At 44.3% G+C, this 25,000-nt stretch overlaps 1 protein-coding gene and 1 pseudogene across 17 annotated transcripts in view; both read right to left on the bottom strand.

Annotated features, from left to right (window-relative positions):
• Positions 1 to 8,890, bottom strand: part of LOC124036595 (regulating synaptic membrane exocytosis protein 1-like) — a 56,107-nt gene extending 47,217 nt beyond the window's left edge. For 12 of the 17 annotated variants that reach the window (XM_046351360.1, XM_046351353.1, XM_046351361.1 and 9 more), the window contains exons 1-8: positions 8,525 to 8,890; positions 4,109 to 4,149; positions 3,452 to 3,562; positions 2,713 to 2,812; positions 1,969 to 2,092; positions 1,711 to 1,767; positions 1,300 to 1,346; positions 1,056 to 1,171 (exon numbers count right to left, since the gene is read on the bottom strand). In XM_046351360.1, coding sequence (XP_046207316.1) covers positions 1,056 to 1,171; positions 1,300 to 1,346; positions 1,711 to 1,767; positions 1,969 to 2,092; positions 2,713 to 2,812; positions 3,452 to 3,562; positions 4,109 to 4,149; positions 8,525 to 8,753 — 825 coding nt within the window. In that variant the 5' untranslated portion in view covers positions 8,754 to 8,890. The remainder of the gene's footprint in view (positions 1 to 1,055; positions 1,172 to 1,299; positions 1,347 to 1,710; positions 1,768 to 1,968; positions 2,093 to 2,712; positions 2,813 to 3,451; positions 3,563 to 4,108; positions 4,150 to 8,524) is intronic. The other 5 variants (XM_046351367.1, XM_046351368.1, XM_046351358.1 and 2 more) reach the window with 3 other exon arrangements.
• Positions 8,797 to 25,000, bottom strand: part of LOC124034952 — a 50,454-nt pseudogene continuing 34,250 nt past the window's right edge.

The following is a 25,000-nucleotide window of genomic DNA, read 5'->3' as shown; positions in this document are numbered from 1 at the left end:
CAGTCCAGTACAGTCCAGTATAGTCCAGTGTAGATCCAGTACAGTCCAGTACAGTCCAGTATAGTCCAGTGTAGATCCAGTACAGTCCAGTACAGTCCAGTATAGTCCAGTGTAGATCCAGTACAGTCCTGTGTAGATCCAATACAGTCCAGTGTAGATTCATTACAGTCCAGTACAGTCCAGTACAGTCCAGTGTAGATCCAGTACAGTCCAGTGTAGTCCAGTGTAGATCCAGTACAGTCCAGTGTAGTCCAGTATAGTCCAGTGTAGATCCAGTAATAGTCCAGTATAGTCCATTATAGTCCAGTACAGTCCAGTAATTGTCCATTATAGTCCAGAACAGTCCAGTAATTGTCCAGTATAGTCCAGTAATTGTCCATTATAGTCCAGAACAGTCCAGTAATTGTCCAGTATAGTCCAGTAATTGTCCAGTATAGTCCAGTAATTGTCCAGTACTGTCCAGTATTGTCCAGTAATTGTCCAGTATAGTCCAGTAATTGTCCAGTATAGTCCAGTATAGTCCAGTAATTGTCCAGTAATTGTCCAGTATAGTCCAGTATAGTCCAGTAATTGTCCAGTAATTGTCCAGTAATTGTCCAGTATAGTCCAGTATAGTCCAGTAATTGTCCAGTATAGTCCAGTAATTGTCCAGTATAGTCCAGTAATTGTCCAGTAATTGTCCAGTAATTGTCCAGTATAGTCCAGTAATTGTCCAGTATAGTCCAGTATAGTCCAGTAATTGTCCAGTAATTGTCCAGTATAGTCCAGTAATTGTCCAGTATAGTCCAGTATAGTCCAGTAATTGTCCAGTATAGTCCAGTATAGTCCAGTAATTGTCCAGTAATTGTCCAGTATAGTCCAGTATAGTCCAGTAATTGTCCAGTAATTGTCCAGTATAATCCAGTAATTGTCCAGTATAGTCCAGTATAGTCCAGTAATTGTCCAGTATAGTCCAGTAATTGTCCAGTATAGTCCAGTAATTGTCCAGTATAGTCCAGTATAGTCCAGTAATTGTCCATTGTCCAGTGTAGTTCCAGCATATATCCAGTACTCACAGAGAGCTGTCCAGGCAGGATGACGGGGAGGGCTCTGAGGGTAGCAGGGCTGGTGGGGGACATGACCGATATGGAGGGACGCTCCATCTTCTGAGACTCAAAGGAACTGGAGCCTGCTGCCAGGGGAAAGAACCAGGATGTGAAACACTCAAACACCTCGGTGGGTAGACAGTACTGTATATTAACACCAATTAACTATTCCATATTGTTCATCAAGGAAAACCAAAGCGTTGTTGACACTTACTCGATTCTAAAGGAGGATGTGATGTTTCTGGAATTCTTGGTATGTCTCTGTAAGATGGGAGGAAGATTACATCAAACGTCTGCACAGACCTCTGCAATAGACACTGACCAACAGCCATCACCAACCTCCATTTGATACAGAGTGCCAGCACATACAATACCTCAATCGTATGTTTGTTTTGTATCGAAAAGGAAAAACACAGACACGTACACAAACTGGGTGTTGGGTTTAGAGAGCGGTAGTTCATACCCACATGGGGGAGAGACGTATGGGTTGAGAGAAGAGAGGGAACTTGCCTTATAAGGGTTTCTCTAAGGTCTAGGATGTTAGGGCTTACATCGGGGTTAGGCCACAGGGAAGGACTACCGTACGACATAGTGGTCACTATGTCCACATTAAGTATGTACTTACTGATACGCTCTATACACCTTTCTCAAGAAGTTATTGGAAATGATGTGGTGGATAGATCTTTTAGGTAAAGAAGACAATGGCCGTCAACATTTCACTTCAAAATTAGAAATAGTCAGAAAAGGGCACATAAAAGACGCAATATAGTAATAAGAGTCCAAATTGGCCACACAGTGCAAAATAGTCACACGATAGTTGCAGTGTATCGCACAACGATTCCAAAATGGGAATTTAGCATTTCACACAGGAAGTCAGTCTTACCCAATAGGCCTTGAGACAACTATTTCCACTTGAGGCTCCGCCTTGGATTCCAGAATGATGTTGTACACTTCCTTCTTGGTTGCTCCCGGCAACGATTTCCCGTTCCACTGCAGTACCTCATCACCTGGAAAACAGGAAACAAGATGGCCGACGTTAAAACAGCTGATTCATGGGTAAGCATGGAGCCTAGGTTAAAGATAACAAAGATTAAGAAAATGTAATAATTTCATGCAGAAGTGTTAGAAAAAGAAGAAAAACATCAGTGGACCAGAGCCGGAGTGAAAATGACTAGAAGTGAATGTTACCAGGTACAGAAAGTTCACCATCAAAGTGGAAAATAAACACAATGGTAGTGTACTCCACAAACTAAAGTAGAATTGTTTTACTGTCATTCTATTCATTTAAATGTTCATCAAACGATCTACTGCCACTTTATTGCTTGATGTCCCGACCACTGGTAACATTTTCAAAACTAATTCTGTAGAATCAGCAACAGCGCTGGTCAAATGAATGTGTTTGTTGTCTAACGCTGGCGCATGGAATTATTACATTGTCTTAACCTCTATTTTTTCAACCTAGCCTGGCGCTTTACTGAACAACCTCTGTTCACAACACCAACGGTGTTCCGGTAGAAATTGTAGATTTTCGCAGCTCAAAAAGAACACACAGACAATCTCACAGAGCTCCCAGACCGACGACACCAGATGACCCTGAAGGTCTGAACGTTGTTTCCACACTGCTTACCAGCTCGTAGGTGGCCAACAATGTCCGCCAGACTTCCTTTCTTGACTTTGGTGATGAAGGCCCCCAGTCTCCCTGTCTCTGTCATCTTCCCACCCACAACCTAGAAGGGGAACAGACCACGGGCAGTTCAGACACAAGACCAAGAGCTCAGTACATAGAGATAACAGTGTAATTAAAACACTGCCCCTTGTGTTCAGTGCCAGTATCACCGAATATCCTGGGAAGGTACAAGTCAGTATGAAGGTATGACAATCTGGATACCGTCCCAGCCGAGTACAAATCTACAGCATGTCCCCATAGTTTCCTTTATTATATACTCCTGTGGATAGTACACTAACATCACTTACATTTCAGTCATTAAGCAGACTCTTATCCAGATCAAATTACAGGAGCAATTAGGGTTAAGTGCCTTGCTCCAGGGCACATCAACAGGTTTTTTTCCCCACACCTAGTTGGTTCGGGGATTCAAGCCAGCAACCTTCCAGTTACTGGCCCAACGCTCTTAGCCGCGAGGCTACCTAATGTGGAGGTCAGACGTTAGAGACCCAGGTGACCTCGGTACACGGGGATACACAGTGGTTAGTGTGGTAGTTTTCCCAGACTTCCTTTATCATACACATCCTTTAACAATACACTGGGGCTCTGATGTCCTGCACCCAACGGTCTCAGTACACAATATACAGCGGTTAATGTGGTAACACTACAGTCATTGAAAGGGATGCTAGTGATTCCCTCTTACCTTTAACCCTAGTAAGGAGCCTGCCTCGCGGGGCACGGCCGACCTTTTGCTCAGAGTGATGCGTCCGATTAAGTGGTCGCCCTCCTTGGACGGCTGCCATGTCACTGGATGCTGTAGAGGGGGAGTCGGGGAGAGGGGGAGATTTAATTCCATCAGACAGAGAGAGAGAGAGGCAAAGAGGGAGAGACGGAGAGGGGGTGTGGTAGAGAGGGGATATAGGTAGTGACAGAGAGGGAGAGGAGCGAGGGTAAGAAAGGTAAAAACAAGTTAGGGTGAGAAAGAGAAAGACAGAGAGTCTCTGCATCCCTTGTGAGGACAACTCTCCCACCCAGGCCAACTAGGAGGGACTTGCCCATCCACAATAAACACATACAATATCAATTTACACTCCAAGCAATTATGTCTCGACTGGATTGTTTCTAATGTTGTAAGAATCTATATTTAGTAATGAATGGTGGGAAGAGTACGCCCACACACTTACACAGACACTGAGGGGAATGAAACTAATAGGGCAGAATGTGTGTGTGTGCATGCATGTGTGTGTGTGTCTATGTGTGCATTTGTGTGTGTGCCTGTGTGTGCGTGTCCTAGGGTGGTGAGTCTGAGTTGAGTCAGCTTAAGGAAAACATAAATCTGTCACTTTCTCCTGAAACTTACATGCCACATAGCAGGATCCAGAGGATGGCAGTCCCAATCCCCTAGAGAGACAGATAGAGAGAGAGAGAGAGAGAGAGAGAGAGAGAGAGAGAGAGAGAGAGAGAGAGAGAGAGAGAGAGAGAATAAACAGAAGGTGATGAAGAAGTTTAGAGAGAGTTTAGTGAAATGGACTCTATATGCAGAATTCTGGAAAGAATGATGTCTGTGTACAAAGTAAAACAGCAAATAATGCATTCAGAGCAGAATTAGGCCGATACACGCTAATTATCCATATATGCCATATATGCCATGCCATTTAGCAGACGCTTTTATCCAAAGCGACTTACAGTCATGTGTGCATACATTCTACGAGGGGATCGAACCACAAGCGCCATGCTCTACCAACTGAGCTACAGAAGGATTCAGAGAAGAACCACAACCATCTAAATGGAAGTGATTCCCAAACCTTCGATAACAAAGCCATCACCTACAGAAAAATGAACCTGGAGAAGAGCCCTGGGGCTTTGTTCACAAACACAAACAGACCCCACAGAGCCCCAGGAAAGAAACACAATTAGACCCAACCAAATCATGAGAAAACAAAAAGATTATTACACATTGGAAAGAATTTTAGAAAAAAACTGAGCAAACTAGAATGCTACTTGGCCCTATACAGAGAGTACACCGTGGCAGAATACCTGACTACTGTGACTGACCCAAAATGAAGGAAATCTATGTACAGACTCAGTGAGTATAGCCTTGCTATTGCGAAATGCCGCCGAAGGCAGATCTGGCTCTCTAGAGAAGACACGCTATGTGCACACTGCCCACAAAATTAGGTGGAAGCTGCACTTCCTAACCTCCTGCCAAATGTATGACCATATAAGAGACAGATACTATATTTCCCTCAGATTTCACAGACCCACAAAGAATTTGAAAACAAATCCAATTTTGATCAACTCCCATACCTATTGGGTGAAATACCAATGTGCCATCACAGCAGCAAGATTTGTGACCTGTTGCCACAAGAAAAGGGCAACCAGTTAAGAACAAACAAACTATATTTATGTTGATGTATTTTCACTTTTGTACTTTAACTATTTGCACATCATTACAACATGGTATATGGACATAATATGACATTTGAAATGTCTTGATTCTTTTTGAACTTTTGTAGGTGAAATGTTTACTGTACATTTTTTATATTGTTTATTTCACATTTGTCTATTATCTATTTCACTTGCTTTGGCAATGTAAACATATGTTTCCCATGCCAATGAAGCCTGTTAATTGAAATTTAATTAAGAGAGAGGGAGAGAGAGAGACAGACAGATAAGATAAAACAGTAAGATAGAGAGAGTTAGAGATGGAGAGAGTTAGAAATGGAGAGAGAGAGAGAGAGAGAGAGAGAGAGAGAGAGAGAGAGGTTCAAGCTAAAACGAGAAAGTCTGTTTCAGTCTCTGTCAGACTGTCAACTCAACTCAAGTCAACTCAGTCCAACACACCAGGAGGCACGGGGACAAACTGGGACCTTGTCTGTCTGTCGCCCAACTCTCATTACCAGCTATAGTGACAGATAGTGGCGAGACAGAGAGACTGGAGAATGGCCACACTTCAGTCCAGACCAGCTCTACCCATCGAACCAGTCCCGCACGTCCTCCAAAGCCTCATACCTCCTTCAAGGCCTCATCCACCCGTTTACGTCTTCAACAGAATGGCAGGATGAAATTAGATGGGAACGTTGGTGTGCGACTTTAGAAACAGGGACAAGTCCCTGAACCTACAGGTCCACAGCCAGCTTGGACACTGATCAGAGACGTGTGTATGAAGAGACAAGGGAAAGTAAGTGGTCAGGAGAGGAGGGAGAGGAAGGAGGAAGTAGAGGTTAAAGTTGAGGGGTGCAACTCAACTGTTTGCTGATTCGGAAGTGAGATCTCAAAAAAATGTGAAGCGCAATCTGAAATTTGAAAGTGCAATGGGGGAACTACTTCAAAACGTTCCTGCTGACTCCTCGATTCAGAGTGCTGACGGTTCCCTTTTCTGTTTTTAGCAGATGAATATTGGACATCAGATCACACAATCTGGAGCACTTCTTTTCTGGGTGCGAAACTAACTGGCTAATAATAATTGCCGATGAGGAATGTTTAGCTATTCAAAGTCAACGTCTCCTCTATGTACCTGTAAAAACTCAGGTCAAGTGGCCACAGTTACAAAAACATAGAGAATCTGGAGACGATCCCCTCTCATCCTGAATCTATTTCTATTAACAGGGATAAATCTGGTCAATGTCAGAGGCTGATCCAGGTTCAGATTTAACTTGACCCTGACCCTGTGGTAAGGTCATATATCAATGCTGCAGGTTTTACACTAATCTGACAGGAATTAACAACACTTCTGTGAATAATGTAATTATGAAGTATGTGATCCATAACAACGTATCACAGTGTTATTATATGCATTATACTGTATATTATAGTGCTCTATTCAATTCTGTGATTTAACCTGAAGGAGGTCATCAGGAGGGCATCACAGATGGATAGGCCTACACACACAAACACACACGGTCTAAAAACACACTGAAGAATTAGCATCAACACTAAAACGAACCCTAGGTCTGATCCCCCCCTGTCATTTCCTCCGTACTATATTATCTTCCACAACTTGACACCTTTAAGGAAGCCAACTAATCAGACTGGCTGAATCTCCACTCCATACTTTAACTATAAACAGTAAACTCTTAGCTACTAAATCAATCCCAAAATACACTCTTAGCTTCTAAATCAATCCCAAAATACACTCTTAGCTCCTGAATCAATCCCAAAATACACTCTTAGCTCCTAAATCAATCCCAAATGCATTTTTTAAAATATACTCTTAACTTCATAAATGTGTCCTCCTTGGACTTTTATAAAGGCCCCAGTTAATTTAGCAAAATATAGCCCTGCCTCGGGAGCGTATTCAAACTGCTAACCTCCCAACAAGATATTAGACGACATGGCATTAACTTTTTATCTCATTTGACTGGTTTGATTGCAACAGTAAAGCTGTCTCGCAGGTCTACTAAATAGCATGTAAAGGAGGTTTGGGGTGTACCTGTACCCTCGCTTACAATTTGGAGCAGTTCAAGTGTTTCACTGTAAATTACATTTGAAAAAACACGCAACAACCCGGAAGTTGACCGAACTGTCTCGTTGTGAGGTTTTAGATCAACCAACCACATATCCATCTACACCATCAATCCTTTATCCCCAAAAGAACAGAAGGAATCCGTATTTACTGGACGTGCGTTGTCCTCGGGAACCCAGGCTTTTACACGGCTGAGTTACACTTCACATAGCTACATTTAGCCTTTAGCCTGGTCCCGCCTCTAAATTTGTTTACCGCGGACAACATCAAATGTAAATCCCTGCTGGATTTGGGACTGGCCTACTCCTGAAGTAAACACGGCTAAACACTTGCTAGCTACGACAGCTAACTTTCTAACTATTTCTCCCGCCTGTCGCCCCCATTAAACACCCTATTCCCATGTGGTAACCTAATCTGGTCATCTACTTTGGGATTGGGATTGGCCCGGAGCGACCAGTGGTGGAGGTTAGTGGTGAGTGAAATGAGTACACGTCCTCCCTCGACACGCTAACCGCTAAAATAGCATAGCTTAATTTAGTCAAGAAGAGTGAATTGCAAAGCTGTTGCAGGCCGGCGTGAGCAAACGAAAGGCCAAAACTGAACATGCGGCCGGCCACAATGGTGACACCCAAACTCGATTTTATCCTATCCGTTAACGGCAGGATGCAGCCGGTGTTTGGCGGGGAAGCTTTACGTAGCGTCAGCCGCACTAGCCACTGACCTAATTCTGCCAAATCTGCTGGCCTAAATCACAGGACGTTTCCTAAATAAAAGAGAGCTGTTCTGTTCCGTTCCAGGATGGGAAGCAATAGGGTTTGGCTTCAGCGGTGTAGGTGAATGACAGTGTTGTACAGAGTCAAGGCCATAGCACATTATAGGAAGGGAGATACAGTCCCCGTAAACTTTGAAATGTACATTTAAATTATTTATTTTGATGGAAACCTAGAGCAAAGAGATTTTGATAATAACAAAAAAGTTAAGAAAGAATATTGCATTAGTAGCAACACCCGACAGACAGGTGACCATAAAACCATAAAACCATAAATTCTCACGAAAGTTTGATCATTCCACCAATGTCGAAATCTCTGACAATCTCTGACAATACTGAGACAAAACCAGCTAATATAGATGATTCGATCTGATAGAAAACTGAAGAATCAGACCTTTCTCGCTGACACTCTCCATACAGGTAGCCAAAACACCAACTCAACCCAGATTTGATCATTCTTCCAATGTTAAAATATCTGAATGCATGACCAATCATATTGACATGAGAAGAGATAACAGAGAGAGAGAGAGCAGTAATCTGACCTTTCTCACTGACGCTCTCCATGTCCACGTCCTCACAGCTGGTGTACTCTGGCGTGGAGGCGCCCTCCTCCTCTGAGCTGCTGATAGACATCTGCCTCTTGTTGACGCCCCGTTTGCTCTTGTAGGGCCTGGGTGGGGGCGGCCGCAGTGACTCCGACTGGTCCGAGCTCTGGGAGTCCTTCCGCAGCAGGCTGTCCCCGGGCTTTTCCCTCCTAGCCTTGTGCATCATGGCTGCCTGGGAGTTGGGGTCCAGCTGGCTGGGGTGGGGTCCCTTAGGGGGGGTCCCAGCCTGCTGGAGGGGGGGGTCCTTGGTGGGGGTGAGGAGCACCAGGATTGGGGCCCGTTCGTGAGCCACCACCAGATGGTTGAAGGGGTCCGTGGTTCTGGTTCTGTTTGAGGAAGGGGGGACCTCCCTGGGGTCCCTGCCCCATTCCGCCACCCCCACCACCCCCCACGGTCCTGTCCATGGAGTAGGCGCGGTGGTTCTCCAATGATGCCTTGCGATCCGGTTCTCCACCACCCCCACCGCCGCCCCTCCGGAGACGATTCTCAGCCACATCTCCCATGTTCCCTCCCCCTCCTCCCCCGCCCTCCAGCCCCACCTCATTGATGGCGTTGTTGCTGTGGCGTCGCTCGTGGCGCACCTTCGACACCTTGGCGTGCATGCGCATCTCCTGCTCCTCCTTCTGCGGCTTGACTGGGTAGCGCGCCAGGTTGGGGTCGCTGCGGTAACGCGTCTGGAACTCCTCCTCCTGGCGCCGCTTGCGCTCCAGCTCATCCTCCTCCGGGGGGCGTCTCCGGAGGTCGGGGCGATTTCCTTGGTCGCCGCCGCCAGGGTAGTCATGGGAGCGGACCTTCTCCAGGTGCCGGCCGTCCCGCCAGTCTATGTCCCCAGGACCGCAGAACTCCTCCTGGGAGGCCACTGTCTGAAGCTTCCCTGGGGGTCCCCGGCCTCCTCTACCACGACCCAGACCACCGGGCTTACCGTTCTGCTCATGGAGGGACAGAGGTCTTTTCCTGAAGAGAAGGGTGACCATAATGGACTTTGATATAACATTGCACACTTGTTGTTTTGTTAACATAACACCATGTTGTAAACAAAAAAATAAGGTCAGTACCAAATTGTGGTCAGTACCAGTTATTACTGGTTGAATGAAAACAATGGTGATAAAGACAGGGAAATAATTCCAAATGGAGGAATATGTGCAGAACTAAAATGAGATTCTATTTCCATGGGAAAATGTTCCTACTGATGGTTAACCTGGGTATGGATCATCCAACAACAGTGTGGAATAGGGCCAGCATTTTGAGTGATGCATTCAGGCCGGACCGAAATGGACTCACCCATTAGACGCAAAACAAAATACATTAATCATAGACCTTTCAAGAATAAAACATGCAAACCAGCTTCTGCTTTGGCTATAAGCTTAGACAGCACTATTATTTTTTTGTTGATCCAGTGGGGATTAAATAATCAAGTGCTGCAACACACACCGAAAATGGGTCACTCCCAACATCAGAGGATTTGAGTTCCTGTCAAACGCGGAAAAAAAGATGACCAAAGCATGTCCAATGTTGAACGAGACAAATGAGGCTGCATGTGTAAACTGACGGTGTCAACGAGACCCTGTTAGACAAAACAGATGCTGCATTAGCCTAATTCATCCAACCGCAACCAAGTCAAACATATTAAAGAGGACTGACTTGTACACGGCTCAAAATGTACAACAATAAAAAGAAAACTATATAAAAGCAACCATATCATCTAATAGAGGCCCAGGTCAAGATACTCAATACCGAGACTGATACAGTCCCAAAATGTTTAGTATGTCAGCAATCAAGTTTTCAAAACAGAGGACTTTCAAAAAGCTAATTGTACCTTGCCACATCATCATGATGACGCAAAATGCATCTTAGGAAGTAAAAACCAAATACCAAAAGATGCTTTTCGAGTGGATTATTCCTTCAAGCGTCTACAATCAAAGGGATTAAAGGGAGGTGATAATAGTAGAGTGGATGAGAGAAAGTCTTGTACAAAGTGGCATTTACAACAATACTAAGTACTATCAGCAATCAAAACAGGCCCATAGATAACCAATACAGTGACTCTGGTTTGAGAGGTGAAAGCAGGGGTTTGAGAGGACAGGTGAAAGTGTTTGAGGGATTAGAGCGTTGGTGTCCACGATGTCCTACTTGTCTCGTGATGGTTCGCTCCGAGCGCGTGACGCCGGCATGGTGTCCAACGCTCCCTTGGCCTGGACCGTTGGCGGCTGATGCGTTCCGTCAGGCGCCGCCCCTGCGTTACCGCTGGAAGGGGACGGGGCCTGGGACCTGGAGCGGAGTAGCTTCCTGTCCCCCCGTTGGTTGTCAGCCCCCGTGGGCGGGGCGTTCAGGCCGCCATCCAGGCTCATCTGCCTCGCCCCCGGCCCTGAAAACCATTCTCCCGATTTGGTGAGGATCTCCTGTTGCTTACGGCACAGGTTGCATACCCACATTACCTACAGGGGTGAAGGAGGAGAGGAGGAGGCTAGTATTATATACATGTACAGTATGCAGTAGTAGCCTGTATCTATAGAGAGAAAGAGAGCATGGTCAATTCCATTTCCAATTCCTATTTTCACAATTGAAAAGCAAACCCTGAATTGACTTAATTGAAATGGAATTGACCCTAACATTGTCCCTTAGACAGAGAATGTATAATACTATGCAATACTTCAATACTTCAGTCATCTAATTCTATTTCTGTGAGTTTAGCATCAGAAGATTCGTGGGGTTGCAGATGTTGTCATATATCCATTGCAGTCCACTTTTTAAGGAACTGTCATCTCTAGTCCATGTGTCTCTTTCTCTCTTTCTTTCTCTCTCCCGGAGGACCTGAGCCCTAGGACCATGCCTCAGGACGACCTGACATGATAACTCCTTGCTGCCCCCAGTCCACCTGGCCGTGCTGCTGCTCCAGTTTCAACTGTTCTGCCTGTGATTATTATTATTTGACCATGCTGGTCATTTATGAACATTTGAACATCTTGGCCATGTTCTGTTACAATCTCCACCCGGCACAGCCAGAAGAGGACTGACTGGCCACCCCTCATAGCCTGGTCCCTCTCTAGGTTTCTTCCTAGATTTTGGCCTTTCTAGGGAGTTTTTCCTAGCCACCGTGCTTCTACACCTGCATTGCTTGCCTTTTGGGGTTTTAGGCTGGGTTTCTGTACAGCACTTTGAGATATCAGCTGATGTACGAAGGGCTATATAAATACATTTGATTTGATGTGCAAAACAGATTCAGTTGTGAGACAGAGAAATGCTAGCTTAGCTTGGAGTATTTTAGCTTGGAGTATTTTAGCTTGGCGTATTTTAGCTTGGATTATTTTAGTTTGGAGTATTTTAGCTTGGAGTATTTTAGTTTGGATTATTTTAGCTTGGAGTATTTTAGCTTGGATTATTTTAGTTTGGAGTATTTTAGCTTGGAGTATTTTAGTTTGGATTATTTTAGCTTGGAGTATTTTAGCTTGGAGTATTTTAGCTTGGAGTATTTTAGCTTGGAGTATTTTAGTTTGGAGTATTTTAGTTTGGATTATTTTAGCTTGGAGTATTTTAGCTTGGATTATTTTAGTTTGGATTATTTTAGCTTGGAGTATTTTAGCTTGGAGTATTTTAGTTTGGATTATTTTAGCTTGGAGTATTTTAGCTTGGATTATTTTAGTTTGGAGTATTTTAGCTTGGAGTATTTTAGTTTGGAGTATTTTAGCTTGGAGTATTTTAGCTTGGAGTATTTTAGCTTGGCATATTTTCGACAGACAACAGGTCATTGTTATACAGGCAAGGAAAGGGCAGGACTGGTGACAGAACTACAAACAGGCACAGACAGATAGAGGATCTTAGTAAGACACAAGCAAGTATTAGTCACAGCGTTATGTTCTTTCTCATGTTTTATTTTAGTCTCTTGACTCTGATTGAGTATTGGTGATAGCTCATCATTGGTGATAACTCATCTGTCAGACAGGGGATCAAGGTTTCTTAAAATACTGTAGCCCCCCCCCCCCCACGCTCCCCCTCCCTCCCCACATTCCTCCCCCCATGGTAGTAGGTACCAGGCACACCGGTTTGTGTCAAGAACTGCAACACGCTCAACAGTTTCCCGTGTGTATCAAGAATGGTCCACCACCCAAAGGACATCCAGCCAACTTGACACAACTGTGGGAAGCATTGGAGTCAACATGGGCCAGCGTTCCTGTGGAACGCTTTCGACACCTTGGAGAGTCCAACGAATTGAGGCTGTAAGGATGCAAATCAATATTAGGAAGGTGTTCTTAACGTTTTATTACACTCATTGTAGGTTACAATCCGCTCTGTGAAATATCACAGCACTTTACTTACACATTGAGATAAGGAAACAGCCCAAAAAAAGAACACTAATTTGTAGTAATACTGTTACCACTAGAGAACATTCCACATATTCTACAAGGCTACAAATGTATAAAAGTTGACCCAATTTGAACGCAGTATCTAGTTAAACAGAGTAGGTTTGATATGGATGGGATGTCGTTACCATGGAGAAAGCAGTAGCCTGTTGCCTATGGCGGACAGGGCTGTTAATCTCCCACAGCGGATGATGGCACAGAACATCAACTGGCCTTCAAGGACAGCCAGCTACAATATCCACCATCCACCAAAAGCTATTTATCGTTTCCACACCAGGTACCAGAAGAACAATCCTAATTCAATAACTGGTTACAGTATAGGCCGTGAAGAAAAGACGTAAGTCAAAGATAGGAAATTGACAACTATCTGAACTGAACACTGTGGAAGACCATTGATTTGAGAGGACAAGTCACAGATATACAGGTGCATCTAACGATTGCTGTTCACAATAGTATAAAATAATCATAATGACAATAAATATATACAAATGGTCTACTGTTGATAGAAATCATTGGTCAACTCAAGTCCGCTATTTGACCGTCCCAAGAACAACAACCCCTTGAATGGAACAACAGCAACATCTAAGAAAGGTTCCATACTCACATGTTGCCATGGCTACTGAAAACTGTCTCCCTCCCAACGCAGAGAAAAACAGATGTTTCTCTTCTCCAGTGTTTAATCCCACGGTCTAGAACGATGGGACAAATCCAAAATGGAGGGGAAGTACTATTCCTGGTATTATCGTTTAGAAGTCTTTGTGTGCATCCAAAAACACAACCTTCTGTGAAACCTGCTCTTTGACGGCGGGTTGGTCGAATGGACAGTTAGTTTAGCAGTCAGCTTGCGGTTAGCTTTTTAGCGAACCGGCGCGCATCATGCTTACCCTGATTGAATCCTCTGTTTGGCTCCAGGCCACACTAATCTAAAGTAAATCAGCTGTGTGCAGCTGTGGCCCACAGCTGTCGAGCTGGACAAACACACACACAAGTACAGTTGTTCTAATACACACATACACATATGTACAATACATACAATCTCTCTCTCACTCTCTCTCTCTCTATCTGTCGCTCACACTCACACTCTCACTCTCACACTTTTACATTCACTCACTCACACACATACTCTCTCTCTCTCTCTCGCTCTCTCTCTCACACACTCTCTCACTCTCTCTCTCACACACACTCTCTCTCTGCTCTCAGGCAGGTTAGATTGGAGTAGACCGCAGCTAATCCCCTCAGCTCCTCACCATTATTCAGCATCATCATCAGTCAGGACAATACCCGCCAGACGGTTTCAGATAGCAGCCGTGCGCCAGGCCGGCAGGCTATGCTAACCGCTAAACACTATCCCTTATACTCCCGCCCCTTAATTATTCAGCTGTTTGGTGATTATCATGATCATTATCAATCATTCAGAGTGCATTCTGGGAAATCCCTTTTTATCAGGCCAGGAATGTAAAGCAGGTAGGCCTATAGTGACAGTATATTAAGGCCATCATTTCAAATATCCATCTCAGGGACGCGGTCAATATTTGCATGTGTCTCAAAGAGGAGGGTAAGAAATGTTAACAATTTAGATTCTATAGCAAAGAACTGACGAAGGAAAATGGTCCAGTTTAACTTCACAGTAAAATAGGGAGATTTGTTTCTCATGGTTGAGGAAGATGAAAGAAATGAACCCGATAGTTAATCCTTGAAGGAGATCGTATTCAAGCAGCACACACACAAGTAAATATGGTCCACACACACACACACACACACTGCACAAATCCGTCATACAATCCAGGCCTAATCATTCCAGCTCAGGATTATTCTGTGTGTGTGTGTGTGTGTGTGTGTGTGTGTGTGTGTGTGTGTGTGTGTGTGTGTGTGTGTGTGTGTGTGTGTGTGTGTGTGTGTGTGTGTGTGTGTGTGTGTGTGTGTGTGTGTGTGTGTGTGTGTGTGTGTGTGTGTGTGTGTGTGTTTTAGTGGCCTACATGTTGATATTGTATATGTGCTGTTCTCTCCTCTGCGTAGGTTTGAGACCATGTAAAACACGGACAGAGGTGTGGCTTTAGAGAAAAGAGATACATTCAATTAATACAATTTTCTTTACTTTTAGATCCCTTTAGGGTGGACAGCGTGTGTGTGTATTTTGTCAAGTCGATCTGCTGCATCAGGCGGTTTAGGGGTACGAGGAAGGTGGAGGGTTGTTAGGCAACGCAGGATGTGTGGGATTGAGGTTGTTGTAACGTTGGTTAAATGTTGTATTTTGGCTTTTGCGGTTTGTGTTTTTTTTTACAGTCAAACGTTTTTTGACAGGACCTGTCGTTGACATGGTTTAAAACTGTCATGAACATGACTTAAGACCTGTCGTTGACATGGTTTAAAACTGTCATGAACATGACTTAAGACCTGTCGTTGACATGGTTTAAAACTGTCATGAACATGACTTAAGACCTGTCGTTGACATGGTTTAAAACTGTCATGAACATGACTTAAGACCTGTCGTTGACATGGTTTAAAACTGTCATGAACATGACTTAAGACCTGTCGTTGACATGGTTTAAAACTGTCATGAACATGACTTAAGACCTGTCGTTGACATGGTTTAAAACTGTCATGAACATGACTTAAGACCTGTCGTTGACATGGTTTAAAACTGTCATGAACATGACTTAAGACCTGTCGTTGACATGGTTTAAAACTGTCATGAACATGACTTAAGACCTGTCATTTGTTGTCGTGTCCTTTAATGACTAATCCCTTTAGAGTTGGCTGCAGGTGTGACTGTGGAGATATGTGTTGTGATTTAGGTTCGTCTTGTAGCCCGTATAAGGATCTTTAGTTTGTTTGAGGATGATGGTCTATTATGATGTCACAGAGAGCTCATAGGAGAACACACAGTTATTTTAGCTGCCCACTAACTTGCTGTACCCAGTCTTGGCATTGTTAGTACAATCTCTCTCTCTCTGTCTCTCTGTACTCAATGACTTGGTTACCATGGTGAACTGCATTCTGTTAGGCAGGGTGAGATCGGTGCAGTAACACATTAGAAATTGCATTGCTCCTACTCAAGACACACACACATTCGTTTTACTGTCATTGTGGAGACGAAACAGTTGATTTTCATTCAAAACCCTATTTTGGTCTGTGTTATGAACCCCACCCTAGTGCGTGACACATGTAATATGTGAAGGGCTTCCTTGCTTGCTGCTTAAGCATGGTTAGTGTGTGATGACAGGGCCACCTCTCAGACAGCCAATCTAACGCCTCGCTCAAGAAGACGAAGCCCACTGTGGTGTCACCTCCACTTCACCGCACCGCGTCCTGCGTTAGTGGGTGTGAAAGCTTTTCCCTGGATGTGCATGGGAGAGTGCCAGAGTGTGTGTGTGTGTGTGTGTGTGTGTGTGTGTGTGTGTGTGTGTGTGTGTGTGTGTGTGTGTGTGTGTGTGTGTGTGTGTGTGTGTGTGTGTGTGTGTGTGTGTGTGTGTGTGTGTGTGTGTGTGTGTGTGTGTGTGTGTGTGTGTGTGTGTGTGTGTGTGTGTCGTGAGTATGAGCAATGCCATTTCCAACCGGTAACTGCACAATCTCACCCTGCCTAACAGAATACGGTTCACCATGGTAACCAAGTCATTGAGTCAAAGTCACTGTCAAAAAAGTTTGTCTAAAAAAGACTAACAGCAAAAAAGCAAAATACAACGTTTAACCAACGTTAGAACAACCTCAATCCCACACAACCTGCGTTGCCTTACAAACCACCACCGTCCTCGTACCAGCAACCCACCTGACGAGGCAGACCGACTTGACAAATGGCGACATCTTACAGCCGTCATTAATCACCAGGCTCTTTTCTACCCCACACCCCATCCATCGTCTCCATCTCAGACGCTCTATCCATCCGTTTCTGTTGCCAAATCGGGGGAGGTGGGGATAGCGGCAGTAACAGCGGGCAAAGGCGGCGGCGGGAATCGCTGGGAATTCTGCAAACGTCGTCTTTTTCCTTATTAACCGGGTGGTATAGATGGAGGCCCGGGGTGGTGGAATGGAGAGGAAAGTGTTCAGTGAGCGCGCTCAATACAGCCTCCAACGACAGATTGACATATGGGGCGGCAGCGGCGCCTGGCAGAAAACTACCATCCGTCCGGGAATGTTAAGTCCTACAGACGAGGAAGAAAGACGACCACAAAACACGACAATGCTCCATTTGTGTAAATAAGGCTATAGATCAACTAGGAATAGGTCTTGGCTTCCGTCTGCAGCCGAGCCCCGTGAACTACAAGACAGTTCAGTGTTAGACTGAATGGCATTCTACCCTATAGAAGCCAATACTGCTAAGGACACAACAGAAACCCTTCTATTATTATTATCCCATAGTGTTTGTATAGGCCTTTCTGTAACCCCAAACTGATCCTGGAACTGTTCACTAATACAGTTACTGTTACCGCTATTGTTATTTTATACAAGGCAATACAGTAATGTTTCATGGCAGACCGCTGGGTTAGTCATCCAATGCTGAGAACCCTGACAGAGATTATGAAGTGCATCCCCTTCCTGTAAAAAGTGCAGTGTCGGCTCGATGCCGTGTGGGAGGGGGAGAGTTGGTGTGTGTGTATGTGTGTGTCCGGTGTGAGTGCGTGTGTCTGTGCGTGCGTCTGGTTTGTCCAAGCAGTAAAAAGGTGTTTGCATATTTGTGTCTGTGTACATTAGCGTGTGTATGTGAGTCTCCACTCCAGGAAGAGGAGACAGATTGGCTCTGATTCGCTCATTCCCTCTCAATCTCTCTCTTTTTCTCTCTCGGTCGCTCTCTTTCTCTCTCTCTCTCTCTCTCTCTCTCTCTCTCTCTCTCTCTCTCTCTCTCTCTCTCTCTCTCTCTCTCTCTCTCTCTCTCTCTCTCTCTCTCTCTTTCTTTCTCTCGCAGCCATCTGGAGACATTAACACACATAAACAAACACTCTGCAATTAATACACCAAGACAAGTAAAAGCAACTAGACTCGCGGGGACTAACTAGTTTCTTGTCTGTGAAGAATATAACATGATAAATTGTTTTATTTGTGTAAATCGTACATTTAAACTGTGATTGTATCGTGATATGATGAAATAAAATTCATTTGACCCTTATTTACACTATAAAATATGCGTTATTCAAAGATTCATGTTCCTTGAGGCGTCAACTGAAGAAACTGTGGAGGTTAACCAAACAGTGTCTCTGAGAATGAGTCATATCTACCACAATTGAATTAAATACCCGTTGGACAACATAGAAGAGAAATAATAAAACAGACACACACACACACATAGACACACACACAAAGGGACGAACCCAGGGGCTTTGATTTAAAGGTGTACTGTAACAGTGACCGTGTAAGTCTGTTAGCTGGGCTAAGGTGTGGATGTCTTGATATTTGAACGTAGACAACACTGACAGATGCTGACAGGGAGAGGCGAGGGGCTATGAGGGACTAGGAATGGGGTCCTAGCCTACACCCTCCACCCCTGACCCCAGTCCACTGTCTTAAGCAGCCGCAGGGTCCAATCCAAAGACTTGCATCCTTCCCCTCTGCCCCTGTCGACTTCCCCTCAGATCCGAATCTGAAAAGATAGGACGCTTGTGAGCAAAACTGTGCTTTAAAAGCTCCAATCGAGCAAAAGGATTTTTGGTTGTTTTCTCCTTACTTGGAGTGGGCAAGTACAGAGGGGAAGGTGGCAAGTGTACAAATTGGAACCCAGCCTCGGCCTCCCCTCCCGTCTCCCTGTGGCACGGGCTGGTCTGTATGCTCATCACAGACAGGCAGGTAAAGCATGCACGGGCATAAGTGTGCACATTCCCTCTGCAGTCACAACAAGGGTCTTATAGTAAGATAAGGTGCTTCTGCGTGCCAACAAACACCCTGTGCCCTTGTACCCCCCCCCAACAAACACCCTGTGCCCTTGTACCCCCCAACAAACACCCTGTGCCCTTGTACCCCCCCCAACAAACACCCTGTGCCCTTGTACCCCCAACAAACACCCTGTGCCCTTGTACCCCCCAACAAACACCCTGTGCCCTTGTACCCCATTTTTCCCCCTATCTTGTATATTATACCCAGTTCCCCCTGGCACAGCCATGCCCACAGCCATAGAGAGAGGAGTTGTGTAAGGGGGGTGCCCATCCAGGGGTGTCTAGGAATGCCCACCCAGACAGCCAGGCATGGCTCATGCTCGCCCGCTTCCCAAATTGCAGCTGAAGTGTGACATTAAAGAACTACAGTTATAGTGACTCATGCAAAAACTCCATTACCCAGCAGGCCTTACCCTGTCCTTCACTATGAGACACTTTGCAAGAGGAAGAGACAGACAATGGATGCAGAATTAGTCAACGTTTTTACCCAGATATCCTTACTGAAGATAAAAGATAAACAATATAAAGTCTCTAGTACTGCACTACCAATGTCCATATTAGTGTGGACTGGACTACAGGCAGATATGCTTGTGGAAGTCCATGGTAAAGTACCATAGTGATAGACAGCGATCGGATCTAATCATATTTATTTCTACTCAAGGCAAAAATGTCCCCTATGAGTGTAGATGCTCATGCCCAGAGTCTGGAATCTGGACTACAGACAGATACAGTATGTGTGTGGAAGTCCAAGGATAACGGCTAGCCTTTTAGTATTAGAGAAAAGCTAGCCTGGACTGAACTGTCAGGGAATCATTCTGTTCGGTTTAAGTCATTAATCCATAGGTGGATTTGACCGCTTTGGCCGCGTTCCAATCTGATAACTTACTCCCTTCACTTCAGCCTTTGTGGACACCCCCTTCTTGGATTTGTGTGAGCTAGGTTTTTAGTAACAAAGGAATATACCTCGACCTTGCCAACAGCAAAAAAGGCTTGGCGTAGGACTACAGTAGTTTATGCCATATCACTCACACAAATCCAGTCCACTTAAAAGGGGACGTCTACAGGGCAGGAGGGAAGGGGGTCAAAACTTTGGAATTGGAACACAGCCATTGGGGGATTTTCAAAGGGACACAGGTTATATTCACAGTACAGTAGAGAGCACAGAAAAGATGCTAACCACTTTGTCCTCCTGTAGTGGCATGTAGTCCAGGTAGCAGTGAGAAAGTGAAAAGGAAGTGAGGGAGGGAGTGGAGGAAGCAGAGGGGAGGATAGAGGGATGCAGTAGAGGAGTGGACAGAGGAAGAGAGACAGAGGTCAAATATAGGTTCATGGAACATGAGAAGGGAGGGAGGAAAAAAAGAGAAAGAGAAAAAAGGAGTGAGGGAATGGTGTAAACGTTTGTTAATAACACATGTGCAAAATCCACAATACACACTTTTAATACACAGTCTATTCAGTGATACACAATCTGTAAGACGGGCAACAGTGGTGAAACACAGAGGGAGTTTGACAGCAAACGTGCATGACTCAACATATCAGTCATGTGACATCGGCATGACACATGACCTTTGTGTCACAGTGTCATGCAGGAACAGGAAATGGGGACAAGAAGAGCAACATGATACATCATCTTACACAACCCTATATATAACTTCCTGTCTAGCTTACAATACAATATATACACTACCATTCAACAGTTTGGGGTCACTTAGAAATGTCCTTGTTTTTGAAAGAAAAACACATTTTTTTGTCCATTAAAATAACATCAAATTGATCAGAAATACAGCGTAGACATTGTTAATGTTGTAAATGACTATCGTAGCTGGAAACAGCAATCTACATAGACGTACAGAGTCCATTATCAGCAACCATCACTCCTGTGGTCCATTGGCTGGTTGTGTTAGCTAATCAAAGTTGATCATTTTAAAAGGCTAACAGACACCTCACAAGTCCTCAAATGGCAGCTTCATTAAATAGTACCCGCAAAACATCAGTCTCAACGTCAACTACGAAGAGGCGACTCCGGGATGCTGGCCTTCTAGGCAGAGTTGCAAAGAAAAAGCCATATCTCAGACTCGCCAATAAAATAAAAGATTAAGATGGGCAAAAGAACACAGACACTGGACAGAGGAACTCTGCCTAGAAGGAACAAACTAGACACTCTAATGTACTTGTCCTCTTGCTCATTGTGCACCAGGGCCTCAACTCCTCTTTTTATTCTGGTTAGGGCCAGTTTGCGCTGTTCTGAGAAAGGAATAGTACACAGCGTTGTATGAACGTTGTATGAGATCTTCGGTTTCTTGGCAATTCCATGTGGCAATTTCTCACATGGAATAGCTTTCAATTCTCAGAACAAGAATAGACTGATGTATTTCAGAAGAAAGTTCTTTGTTTCTGGCCATTTTGAGCCTGTAATCGAACCCACGAATGCTGATGCTCCAGATACTCAGCTAGCCTAAAGAAGGCCAGTCTTATTGCTTCTTTAATCAGTTTTCAGTTGTGCTAACATAATTGCAAAAGGGCTTTCTAATGATCAATTAGCCTTTTAAAATGATCAACTTGGATTAGCTAACACAATGTGCCTTTTGAACACAGGAGAGATGGTTGCTGATAATGGGCCTCTGTACGCTTATGTCCTATAACCTTTTGAATGGTCTACTTCCAATCAACATATGAGCCTGTATTTAAATAGCATCTAGGATAAGTTTGTGGGGGGGGGCTTAGATCAGCACTCTGAGTTTTTTTAATTAATAATGAGGATGAGGACAGGCTGGGGAGAAGGGAGAGGTTCAGTAATACCTAAATGAGTGTGTGGCACAGATTTTGTCGGGCATCACCATGTAACTGTAATGCCTTCTGCAGGACAACACTGTGTACTGCATCGTGTCTCTGTGTCTATTTTCGGAATGTGATTATTCGGAATAGGGTGAATCGCGGTTTATCACGACAATATCAATGTTTTGTGAGTTACTGTGATGTATATGCTGCTAGTATAGAAGTCAATACATCTGATTATGATTGAGGCCATTTTGAGTCAAATATCAATTATGTTTAACAACCATGAACAAGCTGCACCTGCACAACATGACCAAAAGTATGTGGACACCTGCTTGTCGAACTTCTCATTCCAAAATCATGGGCATTAATATGGAGTTGGTCCCCCCTTTGCTGCTATAACAGCCTCCACTCTTCTGGGAAGGCTTTCAACTAGATGTTGGAACATTACTGTGGAGACCTGCTTCCATTAAGCCATTAGGGAGGTCGGGTACTGATGTTGGGCGATTAGGCCTGGCTCGCAGTCGGCGTTCCAATTTATCCCAAAAGTGTGCGATGTGGTTGAGGTCAGGGCTCTGTGCAGGCCAGTCAAGTTCTTCCACACCGATCTTGACAAACCATTTCTGTGTGGACCTTGCTTTGTGCAAGGGGGCATTGTCATGCAGAAACAGGAAAGGGCCTTTCCCAATCTGTTACCACAATGTTAGCTGCACAGAATCGTCTATAATGTCATTGTAGTGTTAGGATTTCCCTTCACTGGAACTAAGGGGCCTAGTCCTAACCATTAAAAACAGCCCCAGACCATTATTCCTCCTCCACCAAACTTTACAGTTGGCACTATGCATTGGGGCAGGTAGTATTCTCCTGGCATCCGCCAAACCCAGATTTGTCCGTTGGACTGCCAGATGGTGAAGCGCAATTCATCACTCCAGAGAACGCATTTCCACTGCTCCAGAGTCCTTGGCATTGCGCATGGCGATCTTAGGCTTGTGTGTGCCTGCTCGGCCGTGGCAACCCATTTCATGAAGCTCCCAACAAACAGTTCATGCTGACATTGTTTCCAGAGGCAGTTTGGAACGCGGTAGTAAGTGTCGCATCCGAGGACTGCCGATTTTTACGTGCAGCATGCTCCAGTACTCGGCGGTCCCATTCTGTGAGCTTGTGCCTACCACTTCACGGCTGAGACGTTGTTGCTCCTAGATGTTTCCACTTCACAATAACAGCAGTTACAGTTGAACGGGGAAGCTCTAGCAGGGCAGAAATTTGTTGGAAAGGTGGCATCCTATGACGATGCCACATTGAACGTCAATAAGGCCATTCTACTGTCAATGTTTGTCTATGGAGATTGCATGGCTATGTGCTCAATTTATACACCTGTCAGCAATGGGTGTGGGTGAAATAGCCGAATCCACTCATTTGAAGGGGTATCCACATACTTTTGTATATACAGTGTATCTTCTGTAAAACTTACTGAACATCAGCCCTGTAGAATCAATTTATAGTTTGATCAATTCATATAATTTTAATTTGCAGGGCTGGGAAAATACATTAAAGCTACTGCTAACTTAAAGGACCTTTTTATTCAATGTTCACCTAAAATTAAATACCCAAATCTAATTGCCTGTAGTTCAGGACCTGAAGCAAGGACATGCATATTCTTGATACCATTTGAAATGAAACATTTTTTGAAGTTTGTGGAAATGTGAAATGAATGTAGGAGAATATAACACATTAGATCTGGTAAAAGATAATACAAAGAAAAAAACATGCATTTTTTCTTTTTTTTGGTACCATCATCTTTGAAATGCAAGAGAAAGGTCATAATGTATTATTCCAGCCAAGGCGCAATTTAGATTTTGGCCACTAGATGACAGCAGTGTGTGGGTGCAAAGTTTTAGACTGATCCAATGAATCATTGCATTTCTGTTCAAAATGTTGTATCAAAACTGCTCAAATGTGCCTAATTGGTTCATTAATAACTTTTCAAGTTTATAACTGTGCACTCTCCTCAAACAATAGCATGGTATTCTTTCACTGTAACAGCTACTGTACATTCGACAGTGCAGTTAGATTAACAAGAATTTAAGCTTTCTGCCAATATCAGATATGTCTATGTCTTGGGAAATGTTCTTGCTACTTATAACCTCATGCTATTTGCATTAGCCTACGTTAGCTCAACCGTCCCGAGGGGGACCCACCAATCCTATTAGAGGTTAAAAATGCTCTCTGGGATCTTAATCACAACAAATTTGTAACATAATGCATGAATTGTATTCATAACATATCACACAAATTGCTAAATTTGTATGATATCATACCTATCACACGAAATGGATGATGTAGTACACAACTGGATGACGTAGCACACAAAAAACGGGGACCCGTTGTCGCTCGTGAGCACCACTTTCAAAACTACTGGCTGATATTATACAAAGGTTTGAGAGCGCATCTTTAAGTAATACAAAGAGTTGACCCTGTTTGACATGAGTGACACAAACTGAAGTAATGTAAGGAAACTTGCTTAGCATCCGCCCTGTCAAACAAATGTCTGTTTTGACCGACTCAGCACTGGAGAGATGCATGAAGTGCTTGGGCTTAAATTTGACATGAGGTACACCGACGTGTTGAACTAAACTGGAAAACATGAATAGGAGGGAGAGTTTTATGTAATAAAACAAAGTTTACCATTTCAACTAATCCTGTTATTCTGCTTGGCTGGAGATAGATGGGAGAGTGGGATGGGGGATCAAGGAAGGAAGTACCACTTGAGAGAGCGCTGGTCAGAAGACATCTCTCCAGTCTACACTGCCTACACACACAGGCTGTAATACGCACACAATACAACAGCAGCCTACACAAAAATACCCTTACACACATAGATTACAGCCTACACAAAAATACCCTTACACACATAGATTACAGCCTACACAAAAATACCCTTACTACAAAATACGTTTGAAATAAACTGCAATAGTGCTCAAACTAATTCCTGGCATACTTTACTATTGATTTGAGTTGCTAGCCCATTGTTTCACTGTAGTATTAGTTCCATGTTGATGGAATATCTAATAGAGACAACACTACTAGTGGCCGGGCATCATTATCCATAATTCATTTCATGGAATTATCCCATAATAAGTCCACCGTCTGGGCCAAAGCTTGATCCTGTGTCCTGCTCCCTGTGTGAGTCCAGGTTCCAGCTGGGCCTAGCGGATCTGGAACAGATTGGCACCCAGCAGGTCCAGGGACCAGGGCCCACAGTCAGGTCAGATACCCAGGAGGAGGGCCTCACTCTTGGGCTGGACAGGATATGGAGAGGGGCCCAGATGGCATGGGGGGGAGCGGGACTTGGGCTTAAAATAACGGCCACGTGTAGTGAGTATGGACGCTGCCGAAGTCATACCGCACGCTTCCTCTGG

This window comes from Oncorhynchus gorbuscha, linkage group LG05 (assembly GCF_021184085.1).
Source record: "Oncorhynchus gorbuscha isolate QuinsamMale2020 ecotype Even-year linkage group LG05, OgorEven_v1.0, whole genome shotgun sequence".
Classification (NCBI taxonomy): Eukaryota; Metazoa; Chordata; class Actinopteri; order Salmoniformes; family Salmonidae; genus Oncorhynchus; species Oncorhynchus gorbuscha.
The sequence above is the reverse complement of the archived record's forward strand: the minus strand, read 5'-3'. Positions and strand labels throughout refer to the sequence as shown.